At 35.8% G+C, this 15,728-nt stretch overlaps 1 protein-coding gene across 1 annotated transcript in view; it reads right to left on the reverse strand.

Annotated features, from left to right (window-relative positions):
- Positions 1-15,728, reverse strand: part of LGSN (lengsin, lens protein with glutamine synthetase domain) — a 29,282-nt gene that overhangs the window by 2,362 nt on the left and 11,192 nt on the right. The window contains exons 3-4 of the mRNA XM_064508627.1: positions 12,148-13,144; positions 1,156-1,334 (exon numbers count right to left, since the gene is read on the reverse strand). Of these exons, the coding sequence (XP_064364697.1) occupies positions 1,156-1,334; positions 12,148-13,030 (1,062 nt within the window). The 5' untranslated portion in view covers positions 13,031-13,144. The remainder of the gene's footprint in view (positions 1-1,155; positions 1,335-12,147; positions 13,145-15,728) is intronic.

The following is a 15,728-nucleotide window of genomic DNA, read 5'->3' on the forward strand; positions in this document are numbered from 1 at the left end:
CTAAGCTGTCAGTGTAACACTAAAAAGGCATTGAAGGTGACTACCAGGTAGTAACACCTCCCCTCCATATCCCCACCCTCCAAAAAGGGTTATATCATTTCTCTTAGAAGGAAGCAAAGGAAATTATGCTCACTCTCTCTATGTATGTAATATGTATATACACATGTGCATTATTTCAGTGTCCAAATATTTAGGCTGTCATGAGAAGCTTCTGCTTGTTTGGCTGGTAAGTAAGGTAAACACAAAAGCTGACTTTGAACAACCTGAAAGAAGCATTTGCAGTTTGATTTAGCAACTAAAAGAGAAGCTGCAATTAACCTGTCGCTTCTCACAAGCATTAAAATGACTGAGCAAAAGTTTATTTTTTATAAACTCCAAATAACATCAGAGAGATTAAATTGTATCTTGATGATACAGTTGAAATGTGTAGCAAAATCTAAAAGGAAAATAATGAAAACATGACTTAGGCTTCAAAAGGGGCTTGAAATGAAAGTGTTCTCTGTCTCGTCATGTTGGTATCTTTTTTTGTGATTGCTCAGTAAAGTATGAAATATTCATAGTGATATGTGAGTGAAAGTATAATACAGCTATGCACACGAAGTATCACAGAAAAAATGTACTGAAAAGGCTGATGAGTCGAGGATACAAATTCTGAGAATCGTTTCATAATTCCAGTCTTATTTTCTGAGTCATCAATATGGCAAATATTGCTATTAAGTCATCATGCAACCCAATGGTATTTTCTTATCTGATTGAGGACTATTGGATTTCTCATATCTAAATTGATTTCCATGTAGTCATTTTGCTTTTTTTAGTGTTTACTCTTTTCCTTTCACAATTTACTGGTGTTCAGTAAAACAAAATCTTTATAACTGTGGTGAGCCTGAAAAGATAATTCTGAGGAAGGAGATTATTAGAAGTGAGAAAAACTGAAATTACTAAACTTACTTAATTACTGTTTCTGTGGAAAAGAGGAATAGATGATTATGGTGATGAAAAAAGCCCATATCCTTTGAGAACAATAACTAGGGGAAGGAACAGATGATTTGTTCTAAGTTTGAGTTTCTACCTGCATTATGAAAAAAATATACAATATAAATTAAGGATAGGGCCAGGAAAACACACAAAGGTAAAACTAGAAGCCAAAAAACTTACATGAAAAAAGCGAGAAGGAATGTTCTTTGATCTTGACACGCCATGGAGGTCTACTGATTCAAATCTGACAAACTGCACATCATCCCTGGCCATCTGTTGCTTAATAAATTCAATATGAGAGAACTGGTGAAGAAGAGTTGGACTTCCAAGGCCATTTACTTCAGGCTCTCTGCTGGACACTATGCGTGAAGAGGAATGTCACATCAAACAAAACTATGAATGCTGGAACACAAGCTGTTCTAAAAAGTGCAAGAATGACAAACTGTGATAGAGTTTGTAAAAATAAGAAAAAGATATGAGTCTCAAAATATTTTTGTAAATAAAAAGATATTTACTCCCACTGAGGACCAGTACATCTTTTATTTTTTGGAATGGTCTATAATTTGAATGTTCTTTCAAGATGATGGAGAACACAGCAGAATTGTGCATTAAAGCCAGGAATTTCTGAGGATACTTCAACTGGTTTGTTAGGTGATTTTAGAAGCATAAATAGCTGGAAATTTCCCACTGAAAGCTGATGGAATTTGGATGCTATACTTGACATTAATGTCTTTGAAAATTGGATGGATACAGGAACATGATAAAAAGGGCACTTCTCATCTACTAAACCTTTCTCAATATCTCCAGAGGAGGCCTGAAGTCTTCTCCACCACAGGCAGAGGTTTGTGGATTTGCTGATACTGAACTCTCTTCTCTATTGTATTACAACAGCTGGAGGACTGTAAAAACTTATTGAAATGAAAGCAATAACACTTGAATATAACTTCTATAATGGAGCAGAGAACTAGGGACAATAACTTCCTTTCACAAACACCTTGATCTTTCAGCCTGCTTTTACTTTGAGTATCTAAATATAATTATTCAAATTAAACTGCATAAAGGATTAATTTCACTTTACCGCAATAAACTGAACCAAGTGCAGAATTTGATATTAAGATATGAAAAATGTGAAAAAAAATTTTTTTCTAGTTTTCTAGGAGGAAAGTCCTCCATTCTTGCAAAGAGGCTGAGAATGTAATGAGATGAATTGTAGTAGATCTTGCAGATCTGCAGCAGAAGATTTACTAATAGCAGCTCTTCATCACCACCCTTCAGGTGGAAGTTACAAGCTTCCTTGCTGAGACACCACTAAGGATGATATAAGTACTCCTCATCTCTCCAATACCAAATCTCCCAAATCAGCAGGCACAAACAGATCTTTCTGACCTCCCATTTGGGGTAGCTAGGACTGCCAGCTGAGAAGTGCCTGAACACAGTAACCTGTCCCTCTAATCAAGCACAAATTTGTCAGATTTTTCCTTGAGAAGGCAGCAAACTCTTTCACAGTCATAGACTACTTGGAGCCTTTGGCTATTATTGGAGATATCTTAAGGCAACTTCAGATGGCAAGGAGCTGACAAGGTTATTGAAGGTTTTAGGTCAGCAAAGTAGGAATAGGTAAGTAATAACATTGCTTCTTGAGGAATGGCAGATAAAGGAGCAAACAAGACAAGTATATATAAAAGTCTAGAAAAAAATAGAATAAACTCCAAAAAAGCAGAATGAAGAAAAAAGTAGTTTGTCACATCCACTTCTCCCCATGATTTCTTTCTCTTCTGTCTAGTACAGTTGTAAGCTGTTTATGGAAACAGCGTTTTTCCTGTCTTCTATAAACACCAGGGCAGCATGTCTTTAAAAAGATGCACATGAATAAGAAAGTCCTGTTGAAATGTTTTGTGTAACACTCACTCTGCTAGAGATGCTGCCAAGACATCACTAGTGAGCAGGGAATATACATATACCAGGCTTATCTTATGTACGTCATCCAAGTAATAGCTATTCCACATCAGTCATCCCTTAACTTTGTTATGGAACATTAATGTTTATTGACATTTAGCAGACTTGACCTTGCGAATCTGACCATCAATTAACAGTTTATTAACAGATAATAAACCATGCCTATTTATTAGATGGATAGGATTCAAAAAAAAATCTGAAAAACTTCCTACAGATTACAGCCAGTGGTATTTTCTTCAGCTCCAGGGACAGAAACGTGAATTTTTGCCTCTGAAGAAGCAGTGCTCTATGCTGTACTCTGCAGGTGTTTAACTCCCTGTGCAAAGACAGCAGTCACTTCCTGCTGAGAGCTTAAATTACAATTCTGTCACATGGAGCACTTTTTTCATCAATAGAAAAAAACAAAGATTTTAATGTTTTCATATTTTCAACTAAAGTGTAACTGGCAACCCCTGAACGCAGAATGTTTTCAAATTTTCATATAAATTCTGCAAGCATTTCTCATAATGGCCTGAAATGTCAGGCGTTATATTTGCACCCACTGAACAAATGTTTTTCAGGTAAAAACATATAACTTAGCAAAAACAACAATTTTAACTCTGACCCAAATAATAATATAATTCAGTATTCCTAAAGATAAATAGGACAGAAAATCAATTTCAAAGAGAGATATAAATGTGGTATCACTGATATTAATGACATCTGAATTAGCTTAGAAAGCAAAGCTACAAATATGCATAATATAAGCACATACCAATGGTAGGTAATTTTCCAATTTAAATATATATATATGTTGTCCTCAAGCTAAAATTATTTGAATAAATACATAATTGTATTAAATGAAATAATTAACAGAAATTTCCTATAAATTTTCTATAAATTCCTACAAATTTCTATAAATTTTCCTATAAATTTCCTATATTTCTTAAAAGAATAGAGCATCAAGCAACCAAACTGATTAACTGAAGAAAAAAGAATTTTCTTTTTCAGTTTGACTTGTGACATGATTAATGATAGATCTTTTCAGATGATAAGATTAAAATTTGTCTGTTGGTGTAGTATTAGTCTAAAATTAGGCTAAATACAAGTCCAGAATGGCCACTAGTCTACAGATTAGTACTTATTTATTTACAGTGGGCTTACTTCAAAATCCCTCAGAATCAATAGAAACACTCCCACACCTTTTACATACCTCTTTTACGGACAGTTCACCATTTATGATATCATTTATAGATCATTTTTCCAGCTGAAATGCTATTTTTTTAAATTATACAATAGATAAAAAATATAATCTTAATTTGATATCTTTGACTGATTTTGGAAGTATAAAAGGAGATTTTTCCTTAAATAATATTAAGTAAACAATAAGAACAGTACTTATATTTTTCCAACATTAGTGACAAAATATAATTCGTTGGTAGCTACTAAATAGTCAGTGACAAACTAAGTCCTGTAAGCCAGTAATTACTAAAATGAAAAAGGTACAGTGGGGAACTGAACACTCTATCCTTTCCCAGTTCATACAATCATTATCTAGAGCATTAGCTACTGCAGATAACCTAGCTAATAAAGAGATATTAAACAGGCCTAGTTGGTTTAGAGATACAGTCTAATAGTCTTACATCCTTATAGGGGAGTGTTATTTTCATAAGCGTAATTGTTTCCATAGCTCACCAGGCATATAGAAATAACGGCATCTTCATTTCCACTTCATAAAATCAAATTGTGAAATGTAGAGGTAAATTTCACAGAAGCCTCAGATTTCTGGCCAATTCTTAAGTTTTAGAGTAAGAAAGGGAAAGCAAGCTTATATGGTTTAGATTTTCATTTTAAAAATGAAACATAAATCCTGACTGGCCAACTTTTTTAAAGCAAAAAGACACATATAGGTCCTTAGATGTTTATATCAAATCAGCAGCATACAGAAAAGCATGTAATGTTTGTTTTGATACGGTTCTATCTGTATGTCTCATTTAAGTTACAACTGAGTAACAACTAATATTACTTATGCTTGTTTTGTAATTAGTACAGAATATCTACAAATATATACAAATATCTGTAAATATTACAAAAATGCAAAAAATCTACAAATTATACAAATAATACATTACTACCAGAAGAGTTTTGCCATTCTTAAATCGTTAGTATTGAAATCATTCCTAAGGAATCTGATCCCTGAGAGCACCTGACCTCTGGCTACTGCAATTAGTTAACATCAGCTTTATCTTCTCAGCAACAGACGAGTACCGTGACAGAAGAAAGTGCACGTCCCACATCAATCATTATCTGCTGTCCAGAGAAACTCTTTCCCATGGTCCCTTATTAAAGCACACTGCATCCAAAGCAAACAATTTCTCACCTCTCTGAGAGCTGACTGTGTCAATCTGATGAAAAGAAAAGGACATGCTACATGTTGCCAGGGGACTTAACAATGACAGAAAAAGGCTGACCCAGCGAATGTAGTAATATTGAAAAGTCTTTGTTGAGAAATATGAACATCGATGTAATGTAAAGCAATAACAGAAGCCAGCAGGTAGATGCTAGATATGCATCTGGCATTAGAAAAGGAGATATGTTTCCATCAGTCCCCCACAGTTGCTCCCGCCTGCTCCCTTTCCAGCAGCACCAGCTGTGCCAGATGTGTTCCCTCCTGACACAACCCTGCTGCAGTTGTGCCACTGGCCAGCACCCTTCTCCTGCCCCTGTTAGATAGGGGCTGCACACATCTGGGTCCCACCCGTCAGGATGCACATCCTGGTGGTCTGTTGCACCTTGCAATATCTGTTGCTATCTCAGAGCTTTAGGGAAATAAACCCCCTAGAAAGCGTAGTTGTTGTTATACCAGTCAATCCAGTGATTCATCAAACTAATTCTGTCTTTATCACTGGCTATTACCAGAAAAAGCAAGACATCTTTGTAAAACAGTTATAATCTGTCTAAAGAAAACAGTTATTGCAGATCCTCACTAAAAAGATTGGATTATGATCAGAAGCAGGAGGGTTTGTATCCAAATTTGTTTTGATTTTGGATTAGTTTTCTTCTCCATCCTTAGAAATCTAACACTGGGTGCTCTTGTGACCTATGTGAATGTTGACCCATTTTATAAAAACAGATACTTTGTAGTGTATCTAGTAGCAATGAGTTTTACAGAGTAACCATACATCTACAAAAACCATCTTTCTAAATTCCATGGAAATAACTTTACCAAATAATTTAAATAAGGCTGCTCTTCCTTAGACAGCTCCAGTTTGTGTATTTAAGCCAATTGCTTTGTTTGTACAGCATGTTACTTAGTGTGCTCACATTTGTCCTAAACATTAACAGCCTTTTTTTTTCTCTTCATATGGCACCTTTTCCTCTGCTATGCATCATTCTTCTTGCTAATATCTAAAGTTTGTCTTTTCTATGTCCATCTTTTCTTAGCATGATAAGTAACAACAACTACTGGCTTGCATTTGAATTTTACTATAGATTTGAATAGTGATCAGAAGCATTTATAGTTGAAAATATTACATAATATGTAATTTCAATTTTTTCACCCAAAAATAATTTCACTGATAATGTTTTGATTTCTGCAGTCAAATACTTAAAGAGGTTTCCTACCTTTCATTTTTGCTTTCCTGCAAGACTTCTGACAGGAGAAGAAATATGTAAAAATAACAGAAACTTATCCCAGTATGGGAATAAAAATTTCCCTGATCAGTTTGATATTGATATTTCCAATGTTTCTTCCATCTGTTTCTTTCCCTCACGATATTCTGCTATCTTTTTTGTTCTTAAATGTGAAGCAGACTTTTTTACTGGTACGGTCACAGAGAAGCTTAGCTCTTTTTCCTGAGTTTTACAGCTAATTTAGAGACCAGGGAATAGTTTCAATTGCCCACAAATTATTCTTTCCAAACTGCAAAACAGTAACATGACACAACTTCTCAGAGATGCTAGTTCATGAAGAGTTGAAATACAAAACATGATTTTGTCCCTCAGTAGATAAAAGATAAAATAAATTACCAATTTTTGCTATCTTGCAGGGTGCTTTATAAAAATGGATCTTGCGTCTTGAATGAGAAAATGGTAATAGTTTTACAGGAAAGTTGGAGAAGATTCCACCTTGGCAAGAGAATTTAAAAATAAAAAATGCAGGTTTCTGAAAAAAAGAGGGGGGCAATACCCACTGGAACTACCTACCTAATAATCCTATATATGATGGATCTATAATGGCATGTCTTTCTTCAATCTCAGTCAGAAAATCTGGATACGAGGAAGGGATCACTAAGCAAAGTACCATGAACTGAGTTATGCAGCAGTGCAAATTAGATAGCCTCTTGTGGTCTAGAAGTGTTGAGCTGATACGAAAAAGCTTGACCAAGTAAGAATGAGGGCGATCGCTACATTAAGTGGGAAGTGAGGTTATTTAGGGAAGAGAAGAGTTACAGGGAGAGCTTGGGTGACTAGCTTACCACAGGCACCAGCAAGAGGTGAGTGCAATCTCATCCCAAAAGGAAACATAATCAGAAAGTTAGGATGGAAATGATATCTGAGTATTCTTGGGTTTTGTAGATTGAGGAAAAGATGGAAAATCAAACAGAGTCATAGAGCAGGAAGAGATCCCAGCCATTAGTATCAAAGATAGAGCTTCAGGAATTTTGGTTTGCTTTAAAGAAAAAGATCTGTTCTTAGTGCTTGTGAGGCAGAAAAACAGCAAGTTTTATATAACTCATCTCAGAAGGAAAAGGCAAAAGACATGAAGGGCAGAAAATATGGTGGTTGGTTCAAGAGAAAATAGGGGCAATTGAGAAGGTTTAGAAAGGAGCTGAGCTTGAGCCATGCTGAGTTCATGTTGAGTTCAAAATGTACAAAGAGAAATGTCAGAGAATTTTTGTTAAAATACAGATCAGGCACAAGGAAGGAACATGAAGGAATACTATGGCTCTGTATTTTTACTTTGAGAAAGCTGTGAGAACACAGCAGATTATGTAAAAAATGGAAGCAGAGAAGAGTTATAAACCAAAAACACATTCCTAAGTAATTCCCAAATTAAGATGTGGTTATTCTGCAGGTATGTCCACAGAGGCAATAAATGTGGAATACTTAGAACAGTAACTTAAGTACCTTTGCTGTGTCAGTAAGTTGCCTACTTATAACTCCATTTCTATTTCCTCATCACTGACTAGACTTACTAAGCAGAACCAGTGCAGCCAGACATGCCTCTTCCAGGTGAACAAAGAGGACAGTGAAACCAGGGAGGAGTTTTGTTGAAAGCATGTGGGAAACCTTTTTAATTTCAGTGGAGCAAAAAACAAATGCTACTTGTCTGGTTAAAGTCGTCTTCTTCTTTTCATACTTCCGCCCCTAAAAACTAGTTATTATCCTTTATAACAGCCTTACTACCTGCAATTAGAGCTTTGAACAAGTTAAGAATGACAGCATGAGGTTATGCATTGTAATGGAGATGGAAACTGTTTGCAGGACAGATGAACCCCACTCTAAATAACAAATATAGCCTGTTAATAGCTATTTGATGTATTTTCTTGAAAATGAGGAACTTACAGTAATGCTGTTTGGGGTCTGCACCTGAATAACATTTCATGATGGCTGGAGGGACCAAACCTTCTTCTGCACCCTTGAAATTTTAACAGTCCCTAGGTAGCCTCTGATATCTACAACTACAGCTGAAATAAATTTTCTTTCTTCAGAAATTTCCTTCTCCCTCCTACAGCTCCTGATTTGGCAATGGTCATATTTACATGGCCTCACTTTGATATAAGCTCAAGAATATCAGTCCTGTCAACAGGACCAGCTCCTGGAGCTCCTCAGGTCATGGGGGCTCAGCTCTGCAGTCTGCCCTAATGCAGGTTTATACAACAGCTTTTTCCCAACTGCAGACCAGGACATATAAAGGGAATTTGAGGCCTCAGGTGAAAGTCTGAGTCCAGTGTGTTACCCACCAACAGCTGCCTGGAAGTGCTGTGGTCTCACGTGATCCAGAGGACAGATTTCTCCTAAGGCTGGGCTGTGGCACCAGGCTGTGCCAAAGAGTTTGGTACTATATACACAGCTCATGCGTGCATGTGCATATGTATATACGTACATACTATAATGTGTTATATGTAATGCTATGTTCATACTATAACACATTATATGTAATGCCATATACATGAAATGTCACCTGAATTTTTGCTATTCAGAGCACCCTCTCTTGGTCTCCCACGCACACAGACAGTGAACAGCTTAGGAAGCTCTTGATTTTTAAGGACTAGGTGGCAATCTGCATAAATGCATACCATTATCATATCTGAATACTTATGGAAATTAAATTCATAAATTCACGTTAGTGCAGTCAGTATATTTGCCTAATTAGCTATACTTGTTAGTTTCCATGTTGCCATGGTGACCAATTAGTTTCAAAGCGCTTTAGCTTCAGCTCTAGTTTCACTGACATTGTCCAGGCATTATTTTCTCATTGGCCAAAACATCTTGCTTATCTTTCTTTCTTTTTTGATTTTTTTTCTATGTCCAAGCATTACTTTTTGCAAAACAACTCACAAGCAATAGAAGAAATGCACACAAGCTGCACAGAAATCCAACACTATTTCCAAACAGAAAATTTTCAGGAAAAAAATGCATGGATATATCTTTTTGGAGAGATGCTAACAAAATAACTAGCATGGCTGCACTGAATCCTCTGCCCTGAATCACTACAGCTCAGCTATGTATTGTAGTCCTGCTGCTGACCTCTGGACATTCTCCTTTAACTGAAATGATAGGATGTGTACATTTAGAACAATAACCTATATTCCTGCTTTTGCCATGACATTTCAAATGCACATGATGCCCAGCATAATGACTAAGTAATTACACTGAGCACTGTTTATATAATAATCACGTATGTGTTATAGTCACAGAATTTCAATTCCTGGTACTTTGGATTCCATATTAAAAAAAAAAAAAAACAAAACAAAAACAAAGAAAGGAAGAGCACAATTCTTCATGTGTTCTTTTTTTAATCCAATTTTTTGAAAGATCTTGGATCAACATTTCTGATTTGAGAAAGGTCAGGTATTTGAAAATTTGCAAAATACTAAAGGCTGCATTTTAGATATATTCAGTGTTAATGTACGTTTAGATCCAAGACACTGATTCAGGCTCATAGGTAAAAAAATAGCTGAGATAATATTTTAATCAAAAAATAAAATGTTCAGGGCTTTAACCAATGTTCATCTAATAAATTATCACTGATGGCAATGAAATACTGTTTATGCAAAGGTTCAATAAAGACTGCAGAATTTTATCTAAAACTTTCTTCTCTTCATTTAACTTATTGAATATATTTGATGAAAATTAAATTTCAAAATATATGTACCTCTAATTAAGTAGAAACTATTTTTATGCAATGATTGTTATGTTTAAAGTAATATTTTTACCTATGCTAGTGTAACCATAAAGACACATACAGAATTCTACAATTTGTTTCATAAAAGCCAGATGGAACTCAAACCTCCCAGGTTTCCACAACTTTTATTTTTGGCCTTTGTTTCAAATGAAACAAAACACAGTCTTCCCCCACCTTAGGTTTAATCTGTAATTCTCTTACCATCAATGTTATCATAAATGATGCAGAGTAGGATTAATCTGATGCAATTTTAGGCTTTTCAGTGTTAGGCAAATAATCCAAACTAATTATGTAGACTTCCCCCTCTTTGGGAAAGAGATGCCTACCTCAGAGTCTGGTTTCCCACCAACCCCTAATACCTATTTGAAGACAGAATGCCTGACTAGATCATCAGCTTGGATAAGACACTTTCCTTTTAAACGGTTAAAGTTAGGTTATTTGAAACCTCCCTATGGAGTCTACAATTGATCTCATCAGTTCATTATGTGTTGTAGATGTTATGCCAAAGAATAGTTATTCATACTATTTTTAAATAGTTTTACAGACAATCAGAAAACAGTAGCAACCTAAATTCGACAATGCCACTAGCCATTCATCAAAGTACTAACTTTTTGTACTAACCTTTTTTGTGCTAACAAAGTAATCTAGAAGGGGAAGAGCACCCAACACAGGCAGAGGAATAATCCTCTAACCTGTTTATTATCTTAGACATGAGTACAGAGAGACCTGAGTGCAAACTTTGCAAAGCTTTATATATCTCATTCAGTGCCCTGAATTAGCACCAAGAATGTAGATATATTTATGGATATCTCGTTAACACTTGTTCAGACTGAGTAACACTAAGTCTACTCTCTACTTCTGTGGTTAGAAAAGATTAGATATATTCAAACTACCTGTTTTCAGAGTATCTACAGCAATATTTCTATCCATGGGAAAGGAGACATTAAAAAAGCTGGATAATAGTTAAATGGTAAACTAAATGTTTTGTCGATGAAGAGAAAAGATTCATATTTCTTGTATCAGTGAGATAAATCAGAATAACATATTTACCCTAAAAAGCTGACAATATGGTTTGAATTTGATGGTCCTCGACATTTATTAGCCTTGTATTTCTTCAACTGGCAAATTGTTCTGTCTGTTTTTCCTGGAATAGACACAAAATAACTAACTGCTCAAGCCCATGACATTACTATAGCTAGTAGTAACTTTCATTTTGCTGATCCAGAAGTTTAATTTTTACTGTTTCAAAGAAGCCACAGCCTATTAGTAGCAACTAATTGGCTCTACAAACACTTCCAAAATGGACTTATTGAACAGCATGAAGAAAAGTGGAAGTTCTCTGCTTCATTTGCTTTTCTTCCCCTATAGTTCATATTAGATGCTTTTGCATTCCAGTCCTCTCACAGGACCAATAATTGAAAACACCCTCCCTACATGGGAGTAATTTTCTCTGCTGGAAATGTTAACAAAAAGGAAATTTCAAGAAGCCCAGATGCCTTCAAAGCTTTCCTGTGTCTAGCAGGCCTCTGGGAAATGTTGCCTGTGCTCAGTTTAAAGGAGGGAATATTTCAGTTTTAGTGAACAAGACATGACCGCTTGTGCGTGGCAGTTTTTAGCAGGCAGCTGGGCTTCACAAATGCCTTCCTAAAGAAAAAACAGCATAGATGTAGAGTACAATTTCTGATCCATTCCAATCATACAGTAACTACAGGTGCCAATTTTTTAATGCATTAGTTCTGAATAAAATTTGCAACTTAAAGAAACCCCACAAAACAACACAAGCATTTTCATTAACAGTACAATAGATGACACTTAAATATCCTTACCAGCCTGGTCTGCGGAGGAGTCAAACTGACTTTCTGGAGTAGAGCTTTCTGCATTTTTTGAAGTTGAGGGTAATCTAAGAATAGGTTGATCCACATCGCTTCCTTCTGGTTGTTGCTGCTCAGATCCAGCAGAGCTAAGAACCACGAGAGGCTTGCTCTGCTGCCCAGCTTCCTGGTTGTGGAAACTGTGGTGATTTTGATTCTCTTCTCCAAAATGGGGACTAAAAGTCTCAAAGGATCTCACCTGCTTGTCAGCTTTCTCTCTTGGCTTCAGAATTTTCTGAAGAAACGTGCCACCTGCCTTGCCAGTGTATTTGGACCCATGATTAAGAAGGGGACCTTCACTCAACAGATTTTCCAACTCTTGCAAAGTTTGTTTAGAAACTCCAGATGTCACTATGAAGGGCTCTCCAGTACCACTTCCTTGTGTTGCTACGGTATTGTCAGGCGAACCTGCCTGTGTCATACAAAACTTGGCTGCTTTTTCTGTTCCCCAGCATTGGTCCTCTTTATTCTCTGTGCCTGTCCTCTCAGTGTTCCTTTCTCTACTCACTGTGTCATACCACCCAGCTTTCTCTTTGTCGCTCGCAGGCTGTATTCCCATAGGTGGATCCATTTTAGCTGGGCTATCTATTTCCTTGTGCATTTTTTCTATCATTCCTTTCCCAGTGTCAGCATTTTTCTGGATTTCTGCTGTTTCCTGTGACATGTCGTCTTCTGCATCACTGCCAATAGGGGAACTGTCTTTATGCCCTCTGTCCTTTTCTACTGGAGGAAAATTGGTCAGGTTTTGAAGAGACTGATCTGATAGTGGTCCTGAATGACCAGTGGTTCCTTGAAGATGATATAGATCTGAGATTTTTGAAGAGTTGGACAACTGCATTTTCTCAGTTTCTAATGGAGGAACGTGCTTTTTAGCACCTTTGACTGCCTTTTTCTTTCTGAAGCCACATATATTGTTGCCATCAGCTTCATCACTGCCACTTCCAGATATGTTCTGCAACCAGCAACAAAATATACAACCAAATAATATGCATGAATGAAACAGAACAAAAGGGGAATGGAATATCAGCACCAACTGCAATTACCACGTAGAATTTCCATTATTTCTTGCTGATGGAGATCTTTGTGGAAAATTAGTTACTTCATTCTGCTATTTTGATAATATTTCATTGCAGAATTCTTTTTCTTAGGTTGTGGAAAAAAAGAGTAAAAGAACCTTTCTTAATTGAATTTTTAGGCAGATTTAGTAGATTAAAATACAAGACACTGTATACTCTATGGTATCATTTGTCAAATGTGCCCTTTAAATGTGGAAAAAATGTACTTGAATAAATATATTTATTTATATTCATCCTCATATTAAATGTATTTGTATTTATAAAAGAAACATCCTGAGAACACAGAACACTGACAATCCATATAGACATGGGGACTGAAACCTGAAAAAAACAGCTTTTAAAAGAATTTCAGATTCTGATTTGGCCAAATAGTTGTACATGAACTCCCAAGGCAGTGGTCACAATGGCAAATCCATGTTTGGATGTATAAACAAAAGAACCAGAATACAATGTTTAGCTTTATATATGGCACTGATATGATTTAGACGGAAGTGCTGGGACCAGATTGTGAAATGGATATAAAAAAAAGTTGAGATGGTGCAGAAGCAAGCTGCAAAAATGAATCCACTTGCATTAGTGACTAGAATATCAAGAAATGTCCGGATGACCATCCCCTTCCAAGGGTCCTGGCAGTATCACAGGGGTGATTAATGTGATGGTGATAAGGAAAAGAACAAAGGGCATAAAATCAAAACCAGTCATATTCAAATTTTTAAAACATCACACATTTTAAATATTGTGAGTGATTAATTATTCCACAGATTACCAAGGTAGGGACTGGATTCTCCATCTCATGATGTCTTAATAAAGACTTTGTAATATGGTTTAAACAAAATTTAAATCATTCCATAGCCAATCACAAATTGTTAAATTGCTGACAAACAGCTACCGAGGTATATATTTAAGACTCAGCAAGTTAACCAAAAGTCCTTAGTTTGAATGGGTCAGGCTGGAATTAATACCTATAAAATGACTGGGAAATCAGGAGATATCCTTGGTATCAGCATCTTCAATATACCGATCATACTATGGCTTTTCCCCAGAGGCACAATCTTCACTATCTCCCATTTCTGAATTTCCAAAAGAAGTAAGGATCCACATAAAAGCGAACTGAATAGCAGTCTGGATAAGGCAAAAAGAGATTCCTATTGGCAGACAAAAGCAGTTAGAAGAAAAGGCAGCAGCATCTGAGACATACATGGAAGGCAGCAGCCACATGGCTTCAATTAAGATCATTAGCACCTTCCTTTTTCTATATTATTCCTCCCTATTTTCTCATTATGTTCACCCATTATGCTATTTTCCATCATTATCTAGTCAAAAAGGCATATGAGTTCTCTGCTAACACAGAGCTCACAAAAATATTTCCTAACTCTCTCTCCCTTGCTTTGAATTTCTGTAATGTGCTATATTTAAAATTGCTTTAGGAGCTCATCTGTGAATTCCTATTAGCATGGAAGGCAGCTGAGTGCCAGCTCTCTAGATAGGTGAAGCTACATTGTGCCTAAAAGTCCTGTGCACATATATCAGTAATGACTTGTTTATGATGTCCACTTGCAATGAAATATGGTTTCTGAGTCATACATAATAGAAATCCTTGCTTACCTCAGTTTTAATACTCACATTTTAATTATTCTATTTCTTCATCAAAAAGCTTTGGTGTATTCTCATAAAATAATGCTTGGTGTATTGCTAACTCCTCTACACATTCACCTATGCAGAGAAGGCTTAATCCCTACAGCTCTGCATCATTACAGAATATGAATATAATGAAGCAACGCTTCTGAATAATGAAGCAACCGAAAACTAAGAAGCATTTTAACACTTCCGTTAGTAATACAATAAAGTGAATGAAGCTGCCAGAGGAAGAGCTGGAACAGAGGAACCAGTGTTGCCAAATGGAAAAAACCCAAATCATTTTGAGTTTTTTAAAAAAAGGTTTCAAATGAAATTTCTATATCTATAAAGAAAAAATTTTGAAAGAGAAAGACGAAAAGAGAGTTACAGCTATGAAAATTATAATCATGAAAGGTCGTATTTGCTTAATGAATTTATGAAAATGTTTCCTCTAATGTCTGTCACGGCAGAGGCTGCAATCATTAAAATATGTGTATTTTCTCTTTATGAAGTCTTCGAAATTCCTTTGTTTTCTTTGAATAACTTGAAATCAATAACATATTCATAACAACATCTTCATTTCTGTACTATAATGCATTTTCATATTCTTTGATCAAAAATAACCATTGAAAATTGTAACGGTAGATAACAGGGAGGTGTATGACCCAGCTCTGGCCTTACATTCTTTTTGTAGATCTCTGAAAAATGTTCAGCATAATGACTGAATGCAAGCTGAGCACACTTTTAAAGTTTTGTATAATACTCATATACTATGGCCAGAAAAGGGGTAGTTCATGTATCAAATATACAATGTAGGAAAACTGTCTGTTCACATAATTAGCC

The sequence above is a fragment of the Dromaius novaehollandiae genome, chromosome 3 (assembly GCF_036370855.1).
Source record: "Dromaius novaehollandiae isolate bDroNov1 chromosome 3, bDroNov1.hap1, whole genome shotgun sequence".
Classification (NCBI taxonomy): Eukaryota; Metazoa; Chordata; class Aves; order Casuariiformes; family Dromaiidae; genus Dromaius; species Dromaius novaehollandiae.